At 43.5% G+C, this 27047-nt stretch overlaps 1 protein-coding gene and 1 long non-coding RNA gene across 2 annotated transcripts in view; one reads left to right on the top strand and one right to left on the bottom strand.

Moving 5' to 3' along the window:
• The window catches only part of LOC105606506 (uncharacterized), a 35456-nt gene extending 14315 nt beyond the window's left edge, over positions 1–21141 (top strand). The window contains exon 5 of the long non-coding RNA XR_001433962.4: positions 16053–21141. This is a non-coding gene — a long non-coding RNA (uncharacterized LOC105606506). The remainder of the gene's footprint in view (positions 1–16052) is intronic.
• LOC101115006 (retinoblastoma-binding protein 5-like) lies at positions 11297–13889 on the bottom strand. The gene has a single exon (XM_042242773.2). The coding sequence runs from the start codon at positions 13449–13451 to the stop codon at positions 12216–12218; it is 1236 nt and encodes a 411-aa protein (XP_042098707.1). The 5' UTR covers positions 13452–13889; the 3' UTR covers positions 11297–12215.
• Positions 21142–27047: the final 5906 nt, after the last annotated feature.

The raw sequence follows: 27047 nt of genomic DNA, 5'->3' as shown, positions 1-27047 counted from the left end.
GTGTGAAGAGCCTGTTATTTCTTGAGCTCTCAGTTCTTTCAGAGTTTCTTTTGACGATGGTAGTAGGGATATTGACTTTATTGTAGGAGTTGTTTGAAAGGTCTTACTTGTATCTTGGTTACTAGGTTACTAGGTATCTTTGTTATTAGATCTCTGCCTCCAGAGACTTAGTGGAGGAGGGAAAACAGATGAAGAAAAGTATGTAATAAGTACTATAATAAAGTTTCTTAGAGGAATTGACATTCAGCAAATATTAACTAGGTGCCTGCTGTGTGCCCAGCACAGCCTAGGTGCTGGGGATATGGTGATAAATAGGACAGGCTTGGTCCCTGCCTCCATGGAGCTTACTGTCTAGTGGTTCCGGACACGGGCTGTAGGCAACATGTTGTCAGGGAAATGTTTACTACATAGAGGTCAGGCAAAACACAGACTTGCTTTCATATTCTATCATGGTAAAGTGGCATTTCATATGAAATGGAAAAGTAGCTGATCAAGTTATCTTGTATGATTATATGGGAATATGTACTCACTGAGCAGGAAGTTCTGGGGAAACAGATAGCTGTTGCCATAGGTCAGTTTAAAGGGGAACAGGCATGATTGAACCATGATGGCTGCCTTTAATGGCATGGGGTAATTTAAAGCAAGCAGGTGACACATTCAGATTGCAGAAGCATTGCTTTAATGGAGTACAACTGAGAGCCTTTATGGGATAGTGTTGTAAAAAAAAATCTCTTATAGCTTATAGTCATAGGGCTGAGATAACTGAAAGCCATATTCAGAGATTGATTCTGTGATTTGGTAAATTATGTTAGTACATGAATTCACATACTTCGCAAGCATTTTATATGAATGTCAGGTTAAGCTAGATTAGTGAATAGTGGGGTCTTAACAAATGGAATAGCAGCATATGAAAACATCAAGGCTTAGAGAACCCCAAACTCCTAGATTTATCCAAAATAGATAAATAGATATCTCTGTTGTGGCGCTGTCAACATTTTGGAATGGATTATTTTGTTGTGGGGGCTGCCCTGGGCATCGTGAGATGTTTAGCAGCATCCCTGCCTCCAGCTCCATCCCTGGCCAGTAGCACCCCATCCCTGAGACACAGCAATCAAAAATGTCTCCAGATATTGCCAAACGCCCACCCCCACCCCAGGTGAGGCAAGGGAGGAAATTGCCTCTGGTTTGAGAAGCATTGGATAAATGTTACCTGTTGTGTAAACCTCGCTTGATGAAACCATGACTCAGAGAGAAAACCGAGAAGTCATCTCATGCTCCATCTCCCATCATCATTTATCTAGTAATTCACGCTTAACACTTTGTTAAAATCGTATTAAACACTTTATAAAGTAAAACAAATTGCAGCTCTAGAGTAAGAATCCATTTGTCAGGGTAAAATGCATAGCTCACTTCACACTTGTTCCATCTGAACATAAATACACACAAGGAATTAGTAATATGAATTCTTTAATATTACAAAGCGTTTCTCAGCTGCCGCACATCCTGGCGTTGAGTAGTATGCTAATTAGTGAAAAAATGGACATGCGACACTCTGAGACTTTAATATACAAGTATCTACTTCATCCATGCTCGGAGAGGATTTGTCCAACTGTTTAATTTGCATTTTCTCTTACCAAAGTGCTTGTGCTGTTCCTGTTCCTTCCATAGCAAAGTCTGTCTGATAGCAGAAGCACAGCCCACACGCCTACACAGGCCTCAGGGACAGTCGCCTTTTATTTAGAGGGGAACGGAGGACAAGAACAAGAGATGCAGAAAAACATCTCCCTGGAGCCCAAATTAAGTTAGTGTCACACCAGGGACCTGTTTGAGGTGACAGATTGTCCTGTGCCAGCACTGGGTGCTGGGCCCTGACTGATACCGATATCCATGTGTTCTTCTATGAATTTATTCTCTCTCATACGTAGGGGGCTCTCTAACAAGTGGGGCCCAGGTGACCAGTTCGAAGGCTGGTGTAGGGTCTTACCATTCAGTGTGTTCTGCTTAGGTCACGCCCTTTGTTCCCAGTAGGGCACCTGCTCCACAGCTATTCAGTCATGCTGCGCTTAGCAGTTTAGTCTTTGCAGAAAGCGTTCATGCCACGAGGGAGCAGAACCAGGGCCCTCGCTCTTTTTTTATATTTTGAACCTTTTTATTTGTAAATACTTTTGTTTCTTTAATAACTGTATGGATTTATTTTGGCTGTGCTGGGTCTCCGTTGCTCCACAGGCTTGTCTCTGGTTGTGGGGGGTGGGGGCTGCTCTCCAGTTGTGGTGGGTGGGTGGGTTCTCACTGTGGTGGCTTTTCTTGTGTGGAGCACGGACTCCAGGGAGCACGGGCCTCAGCAGTTGCGGCTCCCAGGATCTGGAGCACAGGCTCAGGAGCTGTGGTGCTGAGTTACTCCTCGGCACATCCTGGACCAGGGATCGAACCTGTGTCTCCTGCGTTGGCAACCAGGTTCTTTACCACTGAGCCATCGGGGAAGCCATTGAAATTATAAAACAAACTTGCAAAGACAGTACAGATTTCCTGTGCGCTTTTCCCCAGGCTCCCCTGAAAGGTAACGTCTTCCATAATCGAGCTGCATTTACCAGAACTAAGACATCAACATGAGTACAATACTGTTAACAAAACCACAAACTTTATTTGGCTTTCCCCAGTTTATTTTTGCTGATACCCTTTCTCTGTTTCAGAAAGTTACAGTGCATTCAATCATCATGATCCTTTAGTCTCCAAGCTGTGATAGTTTTTTCTTGGCTTTTCCTTGTCTTTAGTGCCCTTGGCAGTTTTGACGAGTTCAGTTCAGTTGCTCAGTCATATCCAACTATTTGCGACCCTATGGACTGCAGCATGCCAGGCCTCCCTGTCCATTACCAAATTCCAGAGTTTACCCACTCATGTCCACTGAGTCAGTGATGCTATCCAACCATCTCATTCTCTGCCGTCCCCTTCTCCTCCTGCCCTCAATCTTTCCCAGCATCAGGGTCTTTTCAAATGAGTCAGCTCTTTGCATCAGGTGGCCAAAGTATTGGATTTTCAGCTTCAACCTCAGTCCTTCCAATGAACACCCAGGACTGATCTCCTTTAGGATGGACTGCTTGGATCTCCTTGAAGTCCAAGGGACCCTCAAGAGTCTTCTCCAACACCACAGTTCAAAAGCATCAATTCTTTGGTGCTCAGCTTTCTTTATATTCCAACTCTCACATCCATACATGACCATTGGAAAAACCATAGCCTTGACTAGATGGGCCTTTGTTGGCAAAGTAATGTCTCTGCTTTTTAACATGCTATTTAGGTTGGTCATAACTTTCCTTCCAAGGAGCAAGCGTCTTTTAATTTCATGGCTGCAATCACCATCTGCAGTGATTTTAGGGCCCCCAAAATAAAGTCAATCACTGTTTCCACTGCTCCCCCATCTATTTACCATGAAGTGATGGGACTGGATGCCATGATCTTAGTTTTCTGAGTGTTCAGCTTTAAGCCAATTTTTTCTCTCTCCTCTTTCACCAAGAGGCTCTATAGTTCTTCACTTTCTGCCATAAGGGTGGTGTCATCTGCATATCTGAGGTTATTGGTATTTCTCCAGGCAATCCTGATTCCAGCTTGTGCTTCTTCCAGCCCAGCGTTTCTCATGATGTACTCTGCATATGAGTTAAATAAGCAGGGTGACAATATACAGCCTTGACATACTCCTTTTCCTATTTGGAACCAGTCTGTTGTTCCGTGTCCAGTTCTAACTGTTGCTTCCTGATCTGCATACAGGTTTCTCAAGAGGCAGGTTAGGTGGTCTGGTATTCCCATCTCTTTCAGAATTTTCCACAGTTTACTGTGATCCACACAGTCAAAGGCTTTGGCACAGTCAATAAAGCAGAAATAGATGTTTTTCTGGAACTCTCTTGCTTTTTCCGTGATCCATCAGATGTTGGTAATTTGATCTCTGGTTCCTCTGCCTTTTCTAAAACCAGCTTGAACATCTGGAAGTTCACAGTTCATGTACAGTTGAAGCCTGGCTTGAAGAATCTTGAGCATTACTTTACTAGTGTGTGAGATGAGTGCAATTGTGCGGTAGTTTGAGCATTCTTTGGCATTGCCTTTCTTTGGGATTAGAATGAAAACTGACCTTTTCCAGTCCTGTGGCCACTGCTGAGTTTTCCAATATTGCTGGCATGTTGACTGCAACATTTTCACAGCATCATCTTTTAGAATTTGAAATAACTCAACTGGAATTCCATCACCTCCACTAGCATTGTTGGTACTGATGCTTCCTAAGGCCCACTTGACTTTGCATTCCAGGAGGTCTGGCTCTACATGAGTGATCACACCACTGTGATTATCTGGGTCGTGAAGATCTTCTTTGTACAGTTCTTCTGTGTATTCTGTCACCGCTTCTTAATATCTTCTGCTTCTGTTAGGTCCATACCATTTCTGTCCTTTATTGAGCCCATCTTTGCATGAAATGTTCCCTTGGTATCTCTGATTTTCTTGAAGAGATCTCTAGTCTTTCCCATTCTGTTGTTTTCGGCTATTTCTTTACATTGATCCCTGAGGAAGGCTTTCTTATCTCTCCTGCTTTTCTTTGGAACTCTGCATTCAGATGCTTGTGTCTTTCCTTTTCTCCTTTGCTTTTGGCTTTTTTTCACAGCTATTTGTAGGGCCTCCCCAGACAACCATTTTGCTTTTTAGCATTTCTTTTTCTTGAGGATGGTCTTGATCCCTGTCTCTTGTACAGTGTCACGAACCTCCGTCCATAGTTCATCAGGCACTCTGTCTATCAGATCTAGCCCCTTAAATCTATTTCTCACTTCCACTGTATAATCATAAGGGATTTGATTTAGGTCATACCTGAATGGTCTAGTGCTTCCCCACTTTCTTCAATTTCAGTCTGAATTTGGCAATAAGGAGTTCTTGATCTGAGCCACAGTCAGCTCTTGGTCCTGTTTTTGCTGACTGTATAGAGCTTCTCCATCTTTGGCTGCAAAGAATATAATCAATCTGATTTTGGTGTTGACCATCTGTGATGTCTGTGTGTATAGAGTCTTCTCTTGTGTTGTTGGAAGAGGGTGTTTGCTATGACCAGTGGGTTCTCTTGGCAAAACTTTATTAGCCTTTGCCCTGCTTCATTCTGTACTTCAAGGCCAAATTTGCCTGTTACTCCAGGTGTTTCTTGACCTCCTACTTTTGCATTCCAGTCCCCTATAATGAAAAGGACATCTTGTTTGGGGTGTTAGTTCTAGAAGGTCTTGTAGGTCTTCATAGAACTGTTGAACTTCAGCTTCTTTAGTGTTACTGATCGGGGCATAAACTTGGGTTACTGTGATACTGAATGGTTTGCTTTGGAAACAGAGATCATTCTGTTGTTTCTGAGATTGCATCCAAGTATTTTGGACTCTTGTTGACTGTGATGGCTACTCCATTTCTTCTGAGGGATTCCTGCCCATAGTAGTAGATATAATGGTCATCTGAGTTAAATTCACCCATTCCAGTCCATTTTAGTTTGCTGATTCCTAGAATGTCGACGTTCACCTTTGCCATCTCTTGTTTGACCACTTCCAATTTGCCTTGATTCATGGACCTGACAGTCCAGGTTCCTATGCAATATTGCTCTTTACAGCATCGGACCTTGCTTCTATCACCAGTCACATCCACAACTGAGTGTTGTTGTTGCTTTCGCTCCATCCCTTCATTCTTTCTGGAGTTATTTCTCCACTGATCTCCAGTAGCATCTTGGGCACCTACCGACCTGGGGAGTTCATCTTTCAGTGTCCTATCTCTTGGCCTTTTCATGCTGTTCATGGGGTTCAAGGCAAGAATACTGAACGGGTTTGCCATTCCCTTCAGTGGACGACATTCTGTCACACCTCTCCACCGTGACCCATCCGTCTTAGGTGGCCCCACACGGCTGGCTTATTTTCATTGAGTTAGACAAGCTGTACTCTGTGTGATCAGATTGGCTCATTTTCTGTGATTGTGGTTTCCATCTGTCTGCTTTCTGATGCTCTCTCTCAGTGCCTACCATCTTACTTGGGTTTCTCTACCTTGGACGTAAAGTATCTCTTCACAGCTGCTCCAGCAAAGTGCAGCCACTGCTCCTGACCTTGGATGTAGGGTATCTCCCCATGGCCGCCGCTCCTGACCTTGGACATGGGGTATCTCCTCGCAGCCACTGCTCCTGACCTTGGACGTGGGGTATCTCCTCATGGCCACCACTCTTGACCTTGGACGTGGGATATCTCCTCTCAGCCACCGCTCCTGACCTTGGACTTGGGGTATCTCCTCTCGGCCACCGCTCCTGAACTTGGATGTAGGGTATCTCCTCATGGCCGCCACTCCTGAGCTTGGATATAGGGTATTTCCTCTCAGCTGTTCCTGCGCTGCGCAGCTGCTGCCAGAATACTAGAGTGGATAGCCTATCCTTTCTCCAGGGGATCTTCCTGACCCAGGAGTTGAACTGGGGTCTCCTGCATTGCAGGCGGATTCTTTACCAACTGAGCTATCAGGGGAGCCGATTTTGAAGAGTACAGGTCAGGTTCTGTGAGCTGTTCCTCTATTTATGTTTGCCTGGTGCTTGGATTTATGATCACATTGGGAGTATGGATTTGGGGGAGGAATGCCACAGAGATGAGCTGCCCTCTTTGCTGTATCATATCAGAAGAACGGACAGCATGACTTATGACTTACCCTTGGGGTGCTCACTTGGCTAGGGTGGTGTGTCTGTTTCTCTAGTTACTTGTGTCTCTCCATACTGTGTAGTTTCTTAATATCTGTTTATTTGGCTGCACCAAGTCTTTGTTTGCAGCATGCAAACTCATAACTGGCATGTAGGGTCTAGTTCCCTGACCAGGGATTGAACCTGGGCCCCCTGCGTTGGGAGCCTGGAGTCTTAACCACTGGGCCACTGGTAAGTCCTTCTGTACCCTAGTCTTTCGAAGAAAGTTGCTAAGCCCAGACCACACTCTAGGGATAGGGAATGTACTTTAAAAAAAAGCATTCTAGCAGTCCTTATCTAATATCCTTTCTTACCTCCACCTCCAACTGTCCATTCAGTTCCTGAGCCTTTGGAAGATTCTGTGATAGATGACAGTTTCATTCTTGGCTTTCCCTACTATATTCTAAGTCGCTTTTCTGCATTCTAGCCTTAATGTCTTATTGCTATTGTATCCTCTTCTTTTCTCTCTGGATTTATAGGATTATGAGTTTTTAAAAAATCCCTTTAAAGTAGTTTTAGTGAAGTTTCAGAGGAAGTGAAATTGAACATTATTGTATTCAGTCTGGCATCTTTATCTGGAAGCCTTAGGGGAAACATTTTTTAATCATCAAAATTTACATGTAATCTGCATTAAACATTGCGATCAGTCAAGAAACTCAGTTCCCAGCTAGAGAAGCAAGGGTTCTAGTGTTGGTTGGTATGCTTGGCCCTGATCATCAAGGGTAAATTATGGTTACTGTTAAAAGCTAGCAGAGTCTGGATACTTCCTCTTACATGCCTAGTTAATCAGTTTAACAAAAAATAAAGTAGGCTTAGATACCTCAGGAATCAAAATTGGGGTCAGCTGACCAGGCAGAGAACTTTAACTGACTGATGCTAGCCAAAGGCAACCAAAGCTTGAATTTATAGGGGAAGGAAGTAAGTGTGGATCGTGAGTTTTAAATCATTATAACTAAGCTCAAACACATCTTTATTAAGCAATATAGTAACCATTGCAATCAACACATTTTTGCCAGCAAGAAATAAGCTTGTTTATTCCTATAGCGTAATTTGCTGTATGATTCAGAGAGTTCAAACCAGGGTTCTGTAACAACCTAGAAGGGTGGGATGGGGAGGGAGGGAGGAGGGAGGATTAAGAGGGAGGGGACATAAAAATACTTATGGCTGATTCATGTTGATGTTTGGCAGAAACCAACACAATACTGTAAAGCATTATCTTTCAATTAAAAATGATTTTTAAAAAAGGTAGATTATGGATCATTATAGGCGTTAATATAGTCATGGTGATTAAATATAAACTCCCTGGGTTGGGAAGATCTCCTGGGGAAGGAAATGGCAACCCACTCCAGTACTCTTGCCTGGAAAATCACATGGATGGAGGAACGTGGTAGGCTACAGTCCATGGGGTCGCAAAGAGTCAGACACGACTGAGTGACTTTACTTTAACTTCATGATTTAAAAAAAAAAAGTCTGTGTTTCAGGATTTGACAAACTCTTGGAAAACATATCCTGCCTCCTGCTAGTTACAGAAGTATTTTCCCTGGGAAAAGTCACTGATATGCCTGGAGAAGTGGTAGTCGGTTGGCGAGAGGCCTGGTGAATGTGGCGGATGAGGCAGAACTTCGTGACCCAGTCCATCCAGTTTTTGAAGCGTTGGTCGTGTGGCGTGTGGTTGGGCATCGTCGTGGGGAAGAGTCGGGCCCTTTCCGGTGGCCAGTGCCACCAGCTGCAGCCACTGCGGTTGGCAGTGCATCTCATCCATTTGCCGAGCAGACGGTTTCCCGGGGGCTGAGAAAGCTGCAGTGGGTCACACTGGCAGACCCTGAAACAGTAACCAGGATCTTTTTTTGGTGCAAGTTTGGCTTCGGGAAGTGCTTTGGAACTTCTTCCTGGTTCAGCCACTGAGCTGGTCATCGCTGGTTCTCTTTTCGCCGCACATCCCATTCCCGTTGAGAAATGGTTCATTGTTGTGTAGAATAAGAGAAGACGCTACTTCAAAATGACCATTTTTTGACTTGCAGTCAGCTCACGAGGCACCCGCTTACCGAGCTTTTTCACCTTTCCAGTTTGCTTCAAATGAATGCCGAATGACTGGAATGGTTGACACTGAGTTCTTGGGAAACTTCTCATGTAACTTCTCATGTAAGAGGATCCGCTTTGATGATGGCTTTCAGTTGGTCGTTGTTAACGTCCAATGGCTGGCCACTATGCTCCTCATCTTCAAGGCTCTCATCTCCTTTGCAAAGTTTCTTGACCCACCACTGCACTGTATGTTCACTGGTAGTTCCTGGGCCCAATGTGTTGTTGATATTGTGAGTTGTCTCTGCTGCTTTATGGCCCATTTTGAACTCGAATAAGAAAATGACTGGAATTTGCTTTTTCTCTAATATCATTTCTATCTATAGTCTAAAATAAACAGCAAGTAATGTCTTTAGCACAAAAAAAAAAAAAAAACCAACCCATGAAGTGAGAAGTCAGCATTAAAATGATGTATAGCATAACCACATTTATTTAAGAATATATTCCGGTATCAAATGGCAAAATTCAGTGCAAAACTGCAATTATTTTTGTACCAACCTAATGTTGGTATGTTAAAGGGACGGCTTCTTGACTCTGGCTTCTTGGCCCTTTGTGTCAGTGGAGACCTGCTCTCTACGTATTTGCTCTCTTTCTCTCTCCCTCCCTTGTCTTGCATTTTTCCTCCTCTTCCTCTTCATCTTTTTAAAAGATTTTAAAGAGCAGCTTTGAGATTATAATGAAATTGGGAGGAAGATACAGAGACTTCCCGTACATAGGCATACCTCGTTTAGTTGTGCTTTGCTCTTCAGTGCTTGCAGAGACTGTGTCTTTTTACCAACAGAAGGTCTACGGCAGCCCTGCATCAGGCAAGCCTGTCGGTGCCATTTGCTTCCGACAGCATTTGTTCACCTCTTGTCCCCATGTCAGTTTCAGTAATTACTGCAATATTTCAACATTTTTCATTATTATTATATTTGCTATGGTGATCTGTGATCAGTGACCCTTGATGTTAATATTATAGTTGTTTGGGGGAGCCATGAACCATGCCCGTGTAAGATAATTGATAAATGTGTGTATTCTGACTACTCCACCAATTGGCTGTTCCCCTGTCTTTCTCCCTCTCCTTGGGCCTCCCTATTCCCTGAGACACAGCAGTTTTGAAATTAGGCTAATTAATAACTTCACAGTGGTCTCTAAGTGCTCAAGTGAAAGGAAGAGTTGCATATCTCTCACTTTAAATAAAAAACTAGACATGATTAAGCTTAGCGAGGAAGGCACGTTGAAAGCCAAGATGGGCCAAAAGTTAGGCCTCTTGCACCAGTCAGCCAAGTTGTGAATGCAAAGGAAGGGTTCTTGAAGGAAATGAAAAGTGCTACTCCAGTGAGCACACAGATGATAAGCAAGCAACCAACCTTGCTGTTGATGTGGAGAAAGTTTTAGTGGGATTTAGTTTATTTTTTATTTTTTATTTTTTTTAATAAACATCCAATTTTATTTACAAAGCATTAAAGCTTCAGCAAGAAGTACCCAAGGCTAAGTCTCCTCTCATACAAAACTACAGGACGTTAAAAAACACTGAGAAGATGGGGGTGGGGGGGTGACAGAAGGGAAAAAAGAATATGCATATATTGTGCAAATCTAGAGAATCAAACTGAAATGGACACAAGGTTTCAGGAGCTGAAAACAATTCTAGAAGCATAAATAATTATTAGGAGCTGCTACCAGACACTCTGGCAGGGCCGACGTTGGTCTTCTCAGGAGCCAGTTTAGGAGGCGGACAGAGCCTGAACATCCAAACGCTCAGGCAGAGGACACCCAGCTACTTTGCAGAAATAAGGCAAAGGGCGCCTGTATCACACAGTTTGCATGCTACTAGAGTGTACAGTAGAGACAGAAATGAAATGGAAATAATGTCCGCAAAACAAAAGCATGCCTAGCGACCCCCCTGCCAATCTCAACCACTGGTCTGATATGAAATAGGAAATGGAATTCACAAAAGGAGCATCTGAGGAAAAGGCAGTGGCATCTAAAAATATAGGCATCTGGCCACTGGTTCAGGGAGAGCTCTTCAACTACTAACATTTTGGTTCTAGAGACGGAATGGAAGAGACTCTTGCTGATGTGTTCTACTTTGATTTCTATGCTAAAATCCAAAAAGCAATCAACTTGTTTGGCTACCTATTGAAGCAACCACCAACCGACAGAGATTTCCCAATAAGCACAGAGTTTAACTCTCCTTTGAAAATACCGTGAAAATGATGATCCAAACTGAGCACTTCCACTCAGCTCAAGCTCTGCTCAGAGGGGCTAGAGCGCCTTCTGCACACCTGCTTTCTTCACTCTGGATTTTCAGAGAATTTCAAACACCTGGGGGACACAGCCATTCAATCTGCTACTTTTTATACAAAGAACAGCAAAAGCAAAAATTAAAAAATTTTAAAAGCTGAGCAACCTTTCACAGAAAGGAAATGACTGGAAACACATAGGAAGGAAAAGGAGCATGGATATAAAGAGGGGAAATGCAATGACTGATGGGAAGGGCAGATGTCCACAAGCAATGATAAGAAAAAAAGATTCCTTGATTTTTTTATTTGAATTGTGCTGTTGCTGCCTTGATTATGGACGGTTTTATTTTAGTCCTTGCATAGATTCCCCCACCCCAGTATAAAATAAGCTTGTTCAGAGACACCCCAGTTTGTTTTTGTCTCTGGAAGCCAATACAGGTAAAGCAATATAAACTACTAATGATTCTTTGCTGGAGACAAACGAAACTAGCTATCTTCATAAACCATGATTGAATGAACCAATACTGGAGAGAAACATGCAATGAAAAGAAAACCAAGAAAAATCCTGACCCTCTTACAGCCCAGCTTCTTGAGCAAAATGTTACAGAATGTTCAAAAGAGGGGGCCTTTCTTATCTCTCTCTCAGAAAATCTGAACTCTTTCAAGCACTTTCTTTTCTGCCCATCCTTTGTAACAGATCATGGAAACATAGGAGGCATCTGGTGAGTAGGTAACTTTAAAAATGGAGGGAAGAATGTGCAAACCAAAGTTTTTTCTAGGATACAGGCAGCAAAATTTCAGGTAAAAATAAGTCCCTCAAGGACATGCACTGAGGAGTGAAGGCCAGTAGGAGATAGGAAGTGAGGAGCCGAAACGGTGCTGGGCACAGGGGAGGCAGGCGAGCAGACCAGCAGTCTCCTCCAGCAACACAACGAGCATTTAAGTGCAAAGAGTCAAAACTCCTGTTTGATGTCTTCACAAATCCTCATTCCTGAGAGTCTATTTGGACTTATGCTTGAAAGGGAAGGGACATATACTCTTCTTCCATAATTCACTTCTTCATTCAAACATAAAATTCACTCCTTCCACCTCCTGGGTGGAAGACAGAGGCCTTTGTTTTAAATTAAAGCCAATCTCAGATGACTGACCACAGTGTCCAGAGGCCACATGATGGCAAAGTAGGGAAGAATGAAGAACTTCAAGGGTCTTCATAACAGTTCTGAGATTGCTCCTCCTGCTGTCAAGGGCTGGCTGAGCTCCGCCTGCACTTTACCCTTTGCTGATCCTTCCAGAGGTAAACCTCTGTCCCCTTTGTAGAGTTTCGGTTTAAATGGAGAATCTTTCTCTTTACCTTTTGATCCTTTAGGCAGGCCTGCTTGCTTCTTCTTGGATTTGCCATCCCCCTTCACACCCAGTAGTGGATGGACTTCATCATTTGGTACTCCTTGCAGTTCAATATTGTTTGTTTTGGGTTTCTTCTTGGGTGGCTGGGACCCATCTGCTGAAGACTGCCTCTTCTTCTCTGAACTAGCCCCTTCGTCCATCAAGGAGGTTTGGACTGCATCCGGTGGGGGGCCGTAAGGATTTTCTTCTGGGTCTTCTACCTCAGGGGCAATGGGTAAATATAATAGAGCCTTTGAATCTTCCAGTTCTTCATCACTGCTGCAGAAGGCTGCGATAGGGTCCACGCTGGTGACGTCCACTTCCTCGTCCTCTGCAGCGTCAGCCCCTGTCTGTTCAGGCTCACTCTTATCTTCATCTTCAATATCAAACTCTGATTCCCTTTCTTCATATTCTACATTTTCATCCAATTCTTTGAAGTCTGGCACAAATGCACTCCAGTTTTCTACTTGATTTTGTGCCCAGATAGATACCACTCCACTAGAAATGGACGCTATGATGGGTCGAACAGGATGCCAAGCTACATTCAGGAGGAGCTCGCCTCTGGTCCCATGGAGGATCTTCACCAGGTTGCCAATGCTCTTCTCCCAGATGTACAGGGCATGCTGCCGGGCTGACCCTGCCACTATGTACTCCCCATCCCCAGAGAAACAACATTTCTTCCATGGGGTCCTATTCACCAAGTCCTGCAATTTCTGCATGGGTTCAGGCTCTCCATCTCTTCCACAGGTTAAGATTTCTCTACCGTCATAAACTCTGATTATTCGATCTGCTGTGTTAATTAAAAAGCAACTCCCCTTCCAGGCAAACTCTATTGACTTAATGGCTGTGGTATTGCTTGTTCCAGTTGTTACTCTGAAGGAAGCAACAAGATCCTGAGAATCGGTTTTTAGGACCAAAATCTTGCCTTTTGCATTTCCTGTATAGATATATTCTCCTCGCCTATCAAAAGATGCAGCCACGTTCAGATCGGAGTCATCGTCTACAGGCAGAATGGCATGTTTGGAATCTGAAAGGGTCAACGTGGCAGGAGCAGATTTCATGGGACACGCGAGAACCTTGTTCTGATCTCGCGGATGATACTGGACTTTTAAGATGGGTGAAGGGAATCGAAACCTCTGGTCGCAGTCGCCTGAAAGGACATCCCACTGTGACACTATGTTATCAGTGGAAGCACTCACGAGCTTATGACCATCTCGACTCCAGCATAAAGAGCAGACTGGGTGAATGTGTGCGCTGATTATCTTAGCAATGCCTCTCGTCAGGAAATCCCAGATGACGATTCGACCGTCATTATAGCCAACTGCGAGCAGGGTGCCCCACCTCTGGATAATTCTGCCCAAAGGACTCCAGCAACTCGAGGTTCATGCCTGAGGACTCCGGCCGCCCGGCCTCGGCTCAGCGACGACACCCACGCCCACGCCCGCCCGCGAAGCCCGCGTCCGAGTGGGGGGGCGCCGCAGAGCGCCGGCGCAGGCCCCGGAGACTCCTGGGATTTAGTTTAGTTTAGTTTAGTCTGAGATTAGGCCACTAGATTAGATAGATTAAATCGCCATAACATTCCAGTAAGCCAAAGCCTAATCCAGAGCAAGGCTCTACATTTTCAGTTCGATGAATGCTACAGTAAGAAAGCTACAGAAGAAAAGTCTGAAGCTAGCAGAGGCTAGTTCATGGGATTTAAGGAAAGAAGCCATGCCTTTAACATAAAAGTACAAGGTGAAGAAGTATATATGTTCTGATATAGAACCTACAGCAAGTTTTCCCAAAAATCTTAGCTAAGATAATTAACAAAGGTGGCTAAACAACAGATTTTCAATGTCAAGAAAATGGCCTTCTATTGGAAGAAGATGCCATCTGGGACATTCATAACTAGAGAGGAAAAAAGCTTCAAAGGACAGACTCACTGTCATATTAGGAGCTCACACAGCTGTTGACTTAAAGTTGAAGCCGGTCTCATTTTCCATTTCAGAAATCACGGGGCCCCTAGGAATTCTGCTAAATTCATTCTGCCTGTGTCCTATAAATGAAGCAACAGATCCCAGATGGCAGCACATCTGTTTACAACATGGTTTACTGAGTATTTTAAGCCCACGATTGAGACCCAGTGCTCAGAAAAAAAGGACTTCTTTAAAAACATTACTGTTCACTGATAATGCCCTTGGTCACCCGAGAGCTCTAATGGAAATGCACAGTGAGCTTAATGTTGTTTTCCTGCCAGCTAACACAACATCTACTCTGCAGCCCATGGATCAAGAGTAATTTCAAGTTTCAAGTCCTATTATTTAAGAAATACATCTCATAAGGCCATAGCTGCCATAGATAGATATTCCTCTGATGGATCTGAAAAGTACATTGAAAACCTTCTTGAAAGGATTCGCCATTCTAGCGGCCATTAAAAACATTCATGATTCATGGGTATAGGTCAAAATATCAACACAAGCAGGAGTTTGGAAGGAGTTGACTCCAGTTCTCATGGGTGATTTTGAGGGTTCAAGACTTGAATTGAGGAAGCGACTTCAGATGTGGTGGAAACAGTAAGAGAGCTAGAATTTGAAGTGCAGCCTGAAGGCGCGGCTGAACTGCTGCAATCTCATGACGGAACAGTGATGGATGAGGAGGCGCTTCTTATGGATGAGCAAAGAAACGGACTTCTTGAAATGGAATCTACTCTGGTAACGATGCTGTAGTAATTGTTGAAAGACAACAAAGGATTTAGAATATTACATAAACTTAATTGATAAAGTTGCAGTAGGGTTTGAGAGAGTTGGTTCCAATTTTGAAAGAAGTTCTGTTGTGGGTAAAATGCTATCAAACAGCATTGCACACTTCAGAGAAATTGTTTGTGAAAGGAAAAGTCAACTGATGTGGCAACCTTCATTGTTGTCTTTTTAAAATTTATTTTTAATTGGAGGATAATTACAATATTGTGTTGGTTTCTACCATACATCAGCCATAGGTATACGTATGTCCCTTCCCTCTTGAATCTGCCTTCCACCTCCCACGCCCATCCCACCCCTCTAGGTTGTCACAGAGCATCCGGCTTGAGCTCCCCGTGTCACGCGGCAGATTCCCACTGGCTGCCTCTCCTGCACGTGCTGATGTGTGTGTCTCGGTGCTGCTCTCTCGGTTTGTCCCATCCTCTCCTTCCCCACCGTGTTCACAAGTCTGCGTCTCCTTTGCTGCCTTACAAACAGGTTCATTAGGAGATCTTCCTAGATTCCATGTATATATGTGTATATACAGGTTATACTACCCGGGCCTCCCGCATTGCAGGCAGACGCTTTACCCTCTGAGCCACCAGAGCTATATATGTTAATATACGATATTTGTGTCTTATTCTAAGAAATTTTCACCCCGACCTTCAGTAACTGCCACCCTGATCAGTCAACAGCCACCAACACTGAGGCAAGACCCTCCCCCAACAAAAAGATTATGATTTGCTGAAGGCTCAGATGATGATTAGCATTTTTTAAGCAATAATGTATTTCTTAGTCAAGGTATGTACGTTGGTTTGTTGTTTTTTTTTAAGACATAATGCTGTTTGACATTTAATATAGTATAGGGTAAATATAAATTTTATATGCACTGAGAAGACAAAAAAATTTAACGTGACTTGCTTCATTGTGATATTTGCTTTATTGCAGTGGTCTGGAAGTGAACCCACGACATCTCTGCGGTATATCTATATTCCCTGAACCCGCGTATGCGCAGTCTCCACCGTTATCGACATCCCTCACGAGAACAGCACAGTTGTTACAAAGGATACGCCTACACTGACACGTCATCATCCCCCAAAGCCCACAGTTTACCTCAGGGTTCACTCAGGGTTCACATTCTGTGGATTTGGACAGATGCATCATAACGCAAGGTTGAGATGGTTGGGTGGCATCGCCGACTGGATGGACATGAGTTTGAGCGAGCTTCGGGGTTTGGTGATGGACAGGGAAGCCTGGTGAGCTGCAGTCCATGGAATCGCAAAGAGCCAGACATGACTGAGCAACTGAACTGACTGATGACTGTAAAGTCATTCGGAGTATTTTCACTGCCTTAAAAATCCTGTGGGCTCCACTTGTTCATCCCTCCCTCCAAACCCCAGACAACCACTGGTCTTGTCTCCATACATCTGCTTTCTTCACTGAGTAATGTGCACTGGTACAGAGAGTTTCTTGGTTCTCTTTTTCCAGCTCGGTGGATGCCGAAATGCTTGCCTAACCAGTTCCCTCTAGGAAACAGGGTTTGTTTCTCCTTTTTGGCAACACTGCAATGAGTGAATAACCCGCTACAGACTTCATTTTGTAGGTGAGCAGGTGTGTTTGTGACATGAATATACTGACTTGGTATTACAGTGGACCTGGAACGGGATTAGCTGCCCCCTGCAGAAACAGGAATGACCAGAAGAATAACACTCACTTCTAGCAAGAGTCGAACACGACTGAGCAACTAACGCTTTTCTTTCAACGCTAGTATTTACAACAGAGGAAATGTAATGCAGGGAAGTGCTTATGACATGGTAGAAGAACTGACCTGAGAAAACGAAGCAGAGGCGCCCCAGCTTGTGGCCTAGAGAGACAGAAATCAAAACCTGTGTGACTGAATCCCAGAGCTGTGGGCCACCTGTTGGAGACTAGGACCTCTAAGGACCTGCGTGGTGGGGGCTGGGGCCACTAAGGAGGTGCAGACACTGCTGGAGAAGTGCCTGAGTTAGAAGAGAGAGGGAGAGGAATGTCCTGGCCTTGACCTTTCCTCCCTGTCTTCCAGTCTTTCAGAAATCAGCTGATCGTGAGTTTGGGTGTCGCAGTTAACAGAGGTCAGCCCCCTGCAGTCCTGAGCAGGGTGGTGGAAGCACGGTGAATGGCTTCAGAACCTATATGGCCCAGCCCTCATTTTACTCAGCAGTTAAGTTCATTTATCCTTCAGCCCATGTTTAGTGCCTTCAAATTTCTGCCTATCATGCAGTGGCACTCTCCCCTTCCCCCAAAACAGGAGAGGGACTCAAAGTCCATTAGTCACCATTTCCTTTTTGACTTCAGGATCTACTGATGAGCCTCACCCCTCTCCAGCAGGTCCAGATGTGACTTTTTGTGGCCTGGTGACCTATGAACTAAGTTGTACATTAAGTCCCACCAACACTCCATACAAAACTGTAGGAGATGGGGAAGGGGTGGGGGGGAGTAGAAATCATTGGTTTATAGGTACAGAACAAAAATATGCTTTAGTAGCATCATCCTGATTGCTATAAAGAGTCACAAGGTCATAGCTGATATTTATCACTTCCCTCTTTACCTTTTATTCCGTATTTCCTTTCTTTTTAAGCTAGCCCTTCAGGTGGTTAGAGTTATCTACTTGGCTGATAACAGTCAGGATATATTCACCACAACAGAAAACACACCTGGGATTTCAACAGAGAGAATTTAATATAAGTAGTTGGCTAAGTAACTCTGGCCACCTGATGCGAAGACCTGACTCACTGGAAAAGACCCTGATGCTGGGAAAGACTGAAGGCGGGAGGAGAAGGGGACCGCAGAGGATGAGATGCTTGGATGGCATCACCAACTCGAGGGACATGAGTTTGAACAAGCTCTGGAAGTTGGTGATGGTCGGGAGGCCTGGCGTGCTGTGGTCCATGGGGTTGCAAAGAATTGGACGTGACTGAACTGAACTGAAGTAGTTTTGGAGAACTGAAAAGGCAAAAAAGGGGAACTGAGCTAACCCACAGCTAGGACTGTGAGGAAGCTGCCACTCCCGGGACTGTGGGACAAAAGCAGCTTGAAGGAGAGCACCCTGAGGCAGCACCTGAGGCTGGCAGCTGGTGATGCCTTGGATCGGGCACGATGAGGCTGGTCCTTGGGGTACCCTCCGACCCAAAGCGCAGTGCTATGATTGTTAACCACTGGTCAGAGAAGACTACATCCTTCCTCCCTTCTCGGCCTTGCAGAATCCAACAGAAAGTCAACTGGCAAAGTAGAAATACAGTTCTCATAGTCCCAACCCTAGCATCACAAAGCAGAGTATTAAAGTGTGGGTTTGGACTGAGAGATGATGGTGTAGTAACCAGGACAGCTTGTCACTTTGCCTACTCAATATCTGTGCACAGCTTTCTACATCTATTTCAACTTCTGATACAGCAATAACAAAGTTCAGCTTTTCTTTAACAAAATACAATTGTCCTTTGTAGAAATAGGCACTCTCACCTTTTCCACAAAAAGAAAAGATCTCAAATGTCATTTTAGTGATCGTTGGGTGATGTCAGTTACTTCTCAACTTTAGAATTCCTCTTGAATATCCTGTAAGCTAAAGATGAAACTGTAAAGTTAACCACTGCCATTAATTCTTACAATGCAAAGGAAGAAAAAATTAGTTTGTATATACACAAATATACAAACACACAGATTTATAGACGTACATTAAGCAAAGAAGAAAATAATATTTAGGGATTAGTCTCCTCCTCTCTGTGGTCATGAGCCTGTAGCTGATACTTGTAACTTCCTTCTTCCCCTACTCAGTCCATATTTCCTTTGCTCTGAGCCAGCAGCTATACCAGGTGGTGTGATCGAAAGCTTCATTCCTGAAGACTCTGAACCTTCAGTGGTCCCCTCTCGTCTTGGTTGCTGTAGTTTCCCAGTAGCTTTTGCAGTGAGAACGTAGAGTAGAAAATGAAGATAGATGACACAGAGGAGGCAGACTCCCCTGACGTGGCAGCTGGTGATGTGGGTGGGAGTGGAGAACAGAAATTCGGATGTGCACTAGAAGTTTTACTCAGGTGTGACCCAGGTGACCCAGTTCTGGCTTGAGTTTGAAGGGAGCGAGATCTGGGCTTTATGTACGGTTATCAACTGCCCTGCTTTGCTCCAGACTGAAGGATTGCCCAGAACCTGAGAGTTCCTGCATTACAACAGGGAACGTCCCTGGAAAGCTGGAATGAATTCATCACCCCAGCCCACTATGAACTGGCGAAGGCTGATGAGTGACAGGAGCTTCTTGGCATAAGCGCCAAGTCACCTTCTGGGATAACCAGCCCTTAGGGAATAAGCAGTCAAGATGGGTTAGTTGGCCGAGTATGAAAGCATTAAGTGGTACAGAGAAGTGGTGATTCTTCAGGCTCCGTGGCAGCTGTCATTCAGATCCACCCCCAACCCTTGGAATCCATGGGTCCAATGTGAGCTCTAGGGAGAGAAGAGGTTGGGGGGTAAATGTTTGACACCTCCTGCCCAGTAGAGCGTGACCCAGAGGGGACAGATCCTCACCACAGACCACCCACAGCTCCAGAAAGTGAAGGCTTTAGTGCATTAATGACCAGTCGAAGATAGGCGGGAAGGTTGTGAGGGGTGGGGAGGAGGAGCTGGGTAACACAGACTGGCACGTGGAAGCTCTGAAATACTCAGCAGGGAAGAGTAACATTTATGCAGGTGGGGCATAACTCGGTGAAATTTGTGTTATTACAGCAAAGCATAGCAGGAGCAGGCCAGAAGTAGGGAGGCCAGAGGAAACTTGGCAACAGTTAGGCTTTTCTTGAAGCAATTCCAGCTGGCAGGAGAGGGCTAGGTCACTTTCTTTGTAACATTGTGCCATCTAGTGTTAACTTTTATGCACTCCTTTGTTCTAGTCAGTTGTTAAGTCGTGTTAGCCTCTTCGAGACCCCATGGACTGCACGGACAGAGCTGGACACGCCTGGTGACTGGACACCAACGAACGGGCTTCAGAAAGTGGGTGTAGAGCGAACATATCTCAACGTAACAACAGCCACTTATGGGATCTCACGGCTGTCCTCATACTCAGTGGCGGAAAGCTGAAGGCATTTCCTCTAAGACCAGGAAGAAGACAAGGATGTCCACGCTCACCACTTTTATTCAACACAGGTTTGGAAGTTCTGGACGCAGTAATCTGGGAAGAAAAGTAAAGGGAATTTAAGTTGAAAAGAAGAAGTAAAACTGCATTGTTTGTAGATGACTTAATGCTCTATTATACATAGAAAACTCCCCAGCCCCTCAAACCCTACCAGAAAACTGCTGCGGCTCACCAATGAGCTTGGTAGAGTCGCTAGGCACAAAATTTTAATAGGCAAAAGTAGTGTGTGTGTGTGTGTGTGTGTACACTATCAGAAAGAGAAATTAAGAAAACAGTTCCACTTACCATCACATCAAAAATGATAAAGTGAAAAATGAAAGTGATAGTCACTCAGTCATATCCAACTCTTTGTGACCCCATGGACTATAGCCTGCCAGGCTCCTCTGTCCATGGAATTCTCCAGGAAAGAATACTGGAATGGGTTGCCATTCCCTTCTCCATCAAAAACAATAAAATACCTATGAATAAACCTATCTAAGGAGACAAAAGATCTGTACTCTGAAAACTGTAAGATGCTGATGAAAGAAATTGAAGATGACACAAACAGAAGGATAAACTGGATACTTGGATTGGAAGACTGAATATTGTTAAAATAACCATTGTGCCCCAAGGCAATCTACAGATTCAATGCAATCCCTATCAAATTACCAATGGCATTTTTCACAGAACAAGAAAAAAAATTAACTATATGGAAACACAAAAGACTCCAAATAGCTAGAACAATCTTGAGAAAGAAGAACAGAACTCAGGAATCATACTCCCTGACTTTAGGCTATACTGAAAAGACAGTTATCAATACTGTATGATACTGGCACACAGTTAATTGTGATCCACACAGTCAAAGGCTTTGGCATAGTCAATAAAGCAAAAATCGATGTTTTTCTGGAACTCTCTTGCTTTTTTGATGGTCCAGCAGATGTTGGTAATTTGATCTCTGGTTCCTCTGCCTTTTCTAAAACCAGCTTGAACATCTGGAAGTTCATGGTTCACGTATTGCTGAAGCCTAGCTTGGAGAATTTTGAGCATTACTTTACTAGCATGTGAGATGAGTGCAATTGTGCGGTAGTTTGAGCATTCTTTGGCATTGCCTTTCTTTGGGATTGGAATGAAAACTGACCTTTTCCAGTCCTGTGGCCACTGCTGAGTTTTCCAAATTTGCTGGCATATTGAGTGCAGCACTTTCACAGCATCATCTTTCAGGATTTGAAACAGCTCAACTGGAATTCCATCACCTCCACTAGCTTTGTTCATAGTGATGCTTTCTAAGGCCCACTTGACTTCACATTCCAGGATGTCTGGCTCTAGGTGAGTGATCACACCATCATGATTATCTGGGTTGTGAAGATCTTGTTTGTACAGTTCTTCTGTGTATTCTTGCCACCGCTTCTTAATATCTTCTGCTTCTGTTCAGTCCATACCATTTCTGTCCTTTATTGAGCCCATCTTTGCATGAAATGTTCCCTTGGTATCTCCAATTTTCTTGAAGAGATCTCTAGTCTTTCCCATTCTGTTGTTTTCCTCTATTTCTTTGCATTGATCGCTGAGGAAGGCTTTCTTATCTCTTCTTGCTATTCTTTGGAACTCTGTATTCACATGCTTATATCTTTCCTTTTCTCCTTTGCTTTTTGCTTCTCTTCACAGCTATTTGTAAGGCCTCCCCAGACAGCCATTTTGCTTTTTTGCATTTCTTTCCCATGGGGATGGTCTTGATCCCTGTCTCCTGTACAGTGTCACGTACCACCGTCCATAGTTCACCAGGCACTCTATCAATCAGATCTAGTCCCTTAAATCTATTTCTCACTTCCACTGTATAATCATAAGGGATTTGATTTAGGTCATATCTGAATGGTCTAGTGGTTTTCCCTACTTTCTTCAATTTAAGTCTGAATTTGGCAATAAGGAGCTCATGATCTGAGCCACAGTCAGCTCCCAGTATTGTTTTTGCTGACTGTATAGAGCTTCTCCATCTTTGGCTGCAAAGAATATAATCAATCTGTGTGGCTCACAGTAAACTGTGGAAAATTCTGAAAGAAATGGGAATACTAGACCACCTGACTGGCCTCTTGAGAAACCTATATGCAGGTCAGGAAGCAAGTTAGAACTGGACATGGAACAACAGACTGGTTCCAAATAGGAAAAGGAATACATCAAGGCTGTATATTGTCGCCCTGCTTATTTAATTTATATGGAAAGTACATCATGAGAAATGCTGGGCTGGAGGAAGCACAAGCTGGAATCAAGATTGCCTGGAGAAATATCAATAACCTCAGATATGCAGATAACACCACCCTTATGTCAGAAAGTAAAGAGGAACTAAAAAGCCTCTTGATGAAAGTGAAAGAGGAGAGTGAAAAAGTTGGCTTAAAGCTGAACATTCAGAAAACGAAGATCATGGCATCTGGTCCCATCACTTCATGGCAAATAGATGGGGAAACAGTGGAAACAGTGTCAGACTTTATTTTTGGGGGCCCCAAAATCACTGCAGATGGTGATTACAGCCATGAAATTAAAAGACGCTTACTCCTTGGAAGGAAAGTTATGACCAACCTAGATAGCATGTTAAAAAGCAGAGACGTCAGTTTGCCAACAAAGGTCCGTAAGTCAAAGCTATGGTTTTTCCAGTAGTCATGTATGGATGTGAGAATTGGACTGTGAAGAAAGTTGAGTGTCGAAGAATTAATGCTTTTGAACTGTGGTGTTGTAGAAGACTCTTAATTAAGAGTCCCTTGGACTGCAAGGAGATCCAAGCAGTCCATCCTAAAGGAGATCAGCCCTGGGTGTTCTTTGGAAGGAATGATACTAAAGCTGAAACTCCAGTACTTTGGCCACCTCATGGGAAGAGCTGACTCATTGGAAAAGACTCTGATGCTAGGAGGGATTGGGGGCAGGAGGAGAAGGAGACAACAGAGGAGGAGATGGCTGGATGGCATCACCGACTCAATGGACGTGAGTTTGAGTGAACTCCGGGAGTTGGTGATGGACAGGGAGGCCTGGTGTGCTGCGATTCAGGGGGTTGCAAAGAGTCAGACACAACTGAGCGACTGAACTGAACTGAACTGAACTGGCACAAAAACAGACATACAGATCAATAGAAAAGGTGAGAAAGCTCAGAAATAAACCCACACACTTATGGTCAATTAATATCTGACAAAGAAGGCAAGACTATACAATGGAAAAAAGACAGTCTCTTCAATAAGTGATGCTGGGAAAACTGGACAGTTGTATGTAAAAGAATGAAATTAGAACTTCTTTAACACCATATACAAAAATAAAAATGGATTGAAGACCGAAATGTAAGACCAGATACTATAAAACTCCAAAGGGAAAACATAGGCAGCACACTCCTTGACATAAAGTGTAGCAATATAGTTTTGGATTTATCTCCTAGAGTAATAGAAATAAAAACAGAAATAAACAAATGGGGCCTAATTAAACTTAAAAGTTTTTACACAGTAAAGGAAACCATAAACCACAAAAAAATAACGTAAGGACTGGGAGAAAATATTTGCAAATAATGTTACTGGCCAGGGATTAATTTCCAAAATATACAAACAGTTCACATAGCTTAATATCAAAAAACAAACAACCCAACCAATAAATAGGCAGAAGACCTAAATAGACATTTCTCCAAAGACAGACAGATGACCGATAAGCACATAAAAGCATACTCAATATTCAGTTCAGTCTCGCAGTCGTGTCTGACTCTGTGACCCCACGGACTGCAGCACACCAGGCTTCACCAGCTCCCAGTGCTTGCTCAGACTCACGTCCATCAACTTGGTGATGCCATTCAACCATCTCATCCTCTGTCGTCCCCTTCTCCTCCTGTCTGCAGTCTTTCCCAGCATCAGGGTCTTTTCAAATGAGTCAGTTCTTCTCATCAGGTGGCCAAAGTATTGGAGTTTCAGCTTCAGCATCAGTCCTTCCAATGAATATTCAGGACTGATTCCCTTTAGGATGGACTGGTTGGATCTCCTTGCAGTCCAAGGAACTCTCAAGAGTCTTCTCCAACACCACAGTTCAAAAGCATCAGTTCTAAGGTGCTCAGCTTTCTTTATGGTCTAACTCTCACATCCATACATGACTACTGGAAAAACCATAGCTTTGACTAGACGGACCTTTGTTGGCAAAGTAACATCTCTGCTTTTTAATATGCTGTCTAGGTTGGTCATAGCTTTTCTTCCAAGGAGCAAGCATCTTTTAATTTCATGGCTGCAGTCACCATCTGCAGTGATGTTGGAGCCCAAGAAAATAAAGTCTGTCACTGTTTCCATTGTTCCCCCATCTATTTGCCATGAAGTGATGGGACCGGATGCCATGATCTTAGTTTTCTGCATGTTGAGTTTTAAGCCAAAGTTTTCACTCTCCTCTTTCACTTTCATCAAGAGAGTCTTTAGTTGCTAACTGTTAAGGAAATGCAAACCAAAACTACAATGAGGTATCACCTCACACCAGTCAGAATGGCCATCATTAAAAAAAACAAAAATCTACATGTAATGAATGCTGGAGAGGATGTGGAAAAAAGGAACCTTCCTATGCACTATTGATGGAAGTGTAAACCAGTGCCACCACTGCGGAGAACAGTATGGCGGTTCCTCAAAAAACCTAAAATAGAGTTGCCATATTATCTCGCAACCCCACTCCTGGGCAGATATTGATAGAAAACTAATTTGAAAGGATACATGCACCTTGATGTTCATAGCAGCCCTGTTTACAATAGGCAAGACTTGGGAACATACATTTAGATTCTTGATCCATTTTGAGTTAATTTTTGTAAATGCTATGAGGAAAGGGCCTAGAGTTACTTTTATGAAGAGACTTTCCCTCTCTGACTCAATTTCTTTTAAAATATTCTAATTTTCTATTTCTTCTTTGATATTTTAAAAGCCTTAAAAGTTAAAGCAAAAATTAACCTTGTTAAACACTAATGCTTTGTTTAAGGTACTAAGTGTAGAGTTTCAAGCCACAAGAGACAGCCATCACTTGGTAGAGTTTTGCCGTAGTCATTTTTATTATGAAATACTTCAGACATAAACATGTAAAGATTATTATAATGAACATGTATCAACAACAAAGCTTAAGAAATAAAACGTTTCTCGTCTAGAGGAAGCATGTGCTGTATTTCCCTTTCAAACTGCATCTCCTTCCTATCATAAAAGCAACCACAGTCACAAACTTGGTGATCATTCTTGCAATTCACATCCTTACATTTTTGCTTATGTATATATCCGTCAGTCGTGTGTAATGTTACTTTGTGTTTTGTAAAGTAATCCGGAAGTGATATATATATAGTCTGTGTCCTTCTACAGATATAAATGTTTTTGCTGAAGTTTTCTATTTTGTCATTTGTTTAGAGATAATTTGGAATCGCTTATTGAAGCATTTTTTTTCCAGTGAAATAAGAATTGGATCTTTAATTTTTAAATTAATTTTTATTGGAACACAGATTTACAATGTTTTGTTAGTTTCTGCTGTACAGCAAAGTAAATTGGTTATACATATATCTATTATTTTTTAGCTTCTTTTCCTATATGGGTCATACAACAGAGTATTGAGTAGAATTCCCCGGGTACACAGTTATTACTTACTTTTTAAATATATAGTATTGAGTATATGTCAGTTCTAATCTTCCAATTTGTCCCTCCTCCTGAAGCAATTCTTAATTATGGCTGCTGTCCAATCCTTGTCAGATAATTCAAATCTTTGGTTTATCTTTATACTGATGTCAGTCGATCGCCTTGTCTCATTCAGGTTGTGGCTTTTCTGGCTCTTGGTGTGATGGGTGAATCTCTGCACCCTGGGCGTTGTGAGGACTGAGTGACGGAACTCTGGACCCTGTTTAAGTCTCTCCTTTCAGCAGCAGGCGCCCTGTTTAGTTTAGCGCCTAGGCCCCTGCTCGCTTTCTTCGCTCTGGTTCCCATGACAGCATAGGTCTCAGAGCCAGAGAGTGCTCTTCCGGTTCAGCGTGTTCGCCTGGCACCACCAGGGCTCCTGTTTGATTCTGTTGATGCCGCCTGCAGGGGGCGAGTGCGCTTTCCCTGCAGGTCCTGCTGGAGGGAGTGTGGGAGATGCTGGGCCATGGGGCAGTTACTGCTTCCCTGAGCCTGTTCAAAAGCATATTCAAAAGCAGAGACGTTACTTTGCCAACAAAGGTCCGTCTAGTCAAGGCTATGGTTTCCCAGTGGTCATGTATGGATGTGAAAGTTGGACTGTGAAGAAAGCTGAGCACTGAAGAATTGATGCTTTTGAACTGTGGTGTTTGGAGAAGACTCTTCAGAGTCCCACTCTGAACTTACTCAAATACTCCAGTGTAAAGATTTGAGTAAGTCCTTGGGAATAAATCCAGAGTCCTCTCCCCCCAATGCAATTCTAATGTTTCCTATCTGTGCCCCATCTCCTAACTTTATGAAAATCCCTTGCTTCTTGGTCGTTCAAAAGATAGCAGAGTCGAGACAATCTGAAAATTCCTGAAAATAGGAGGTGAAGTGAATGTCTCATGCCCTCCAAAAAATTAAGACTCGAGCAGAACGTTCAAGTTGCTGCTGAACCTGCCTGTCCCCAAGTCCCTGAAAGCCCAGTGCTCCCCCACCTCAATGCTGACTGACATATTTCCGATGACAACAAGGATGAATATTCAGCAGTGTAAACACCATTGGCGTTTGCTAAATCTATATTAATGGAAGCCCCCAGGCATTCGATACACAAAAGAGAAAGCTAGAGCAATGCAGCTTCTGCTACAAATGGCAGCAGCACCCCAAACCTCTAAGGAGCTCAGATTTCCATGAACTCTCTTC

This window comes from Ovis aries, chromosome 2 (assembly GCF_016772045.2).
Source record: "Ovis aries strain OAR_USU_Benz2616 breed Rambouillet chromosome 2, ARS-UI_Ramb_v3.0, whole genome shotgun sequence".
Classification (NCBI taxonomy): domain Eukaryota; kingdom Metazoa; phylum Chordata; class Mammalia; order Artiodactyla; family Bovidae; genus Ovis; species Ovis aries.
The sequence above is the reverse complement of the archived record's forward strand: the minus strand, read 5'-3'. Positions and strand labels throughout refer to the sequence as shown.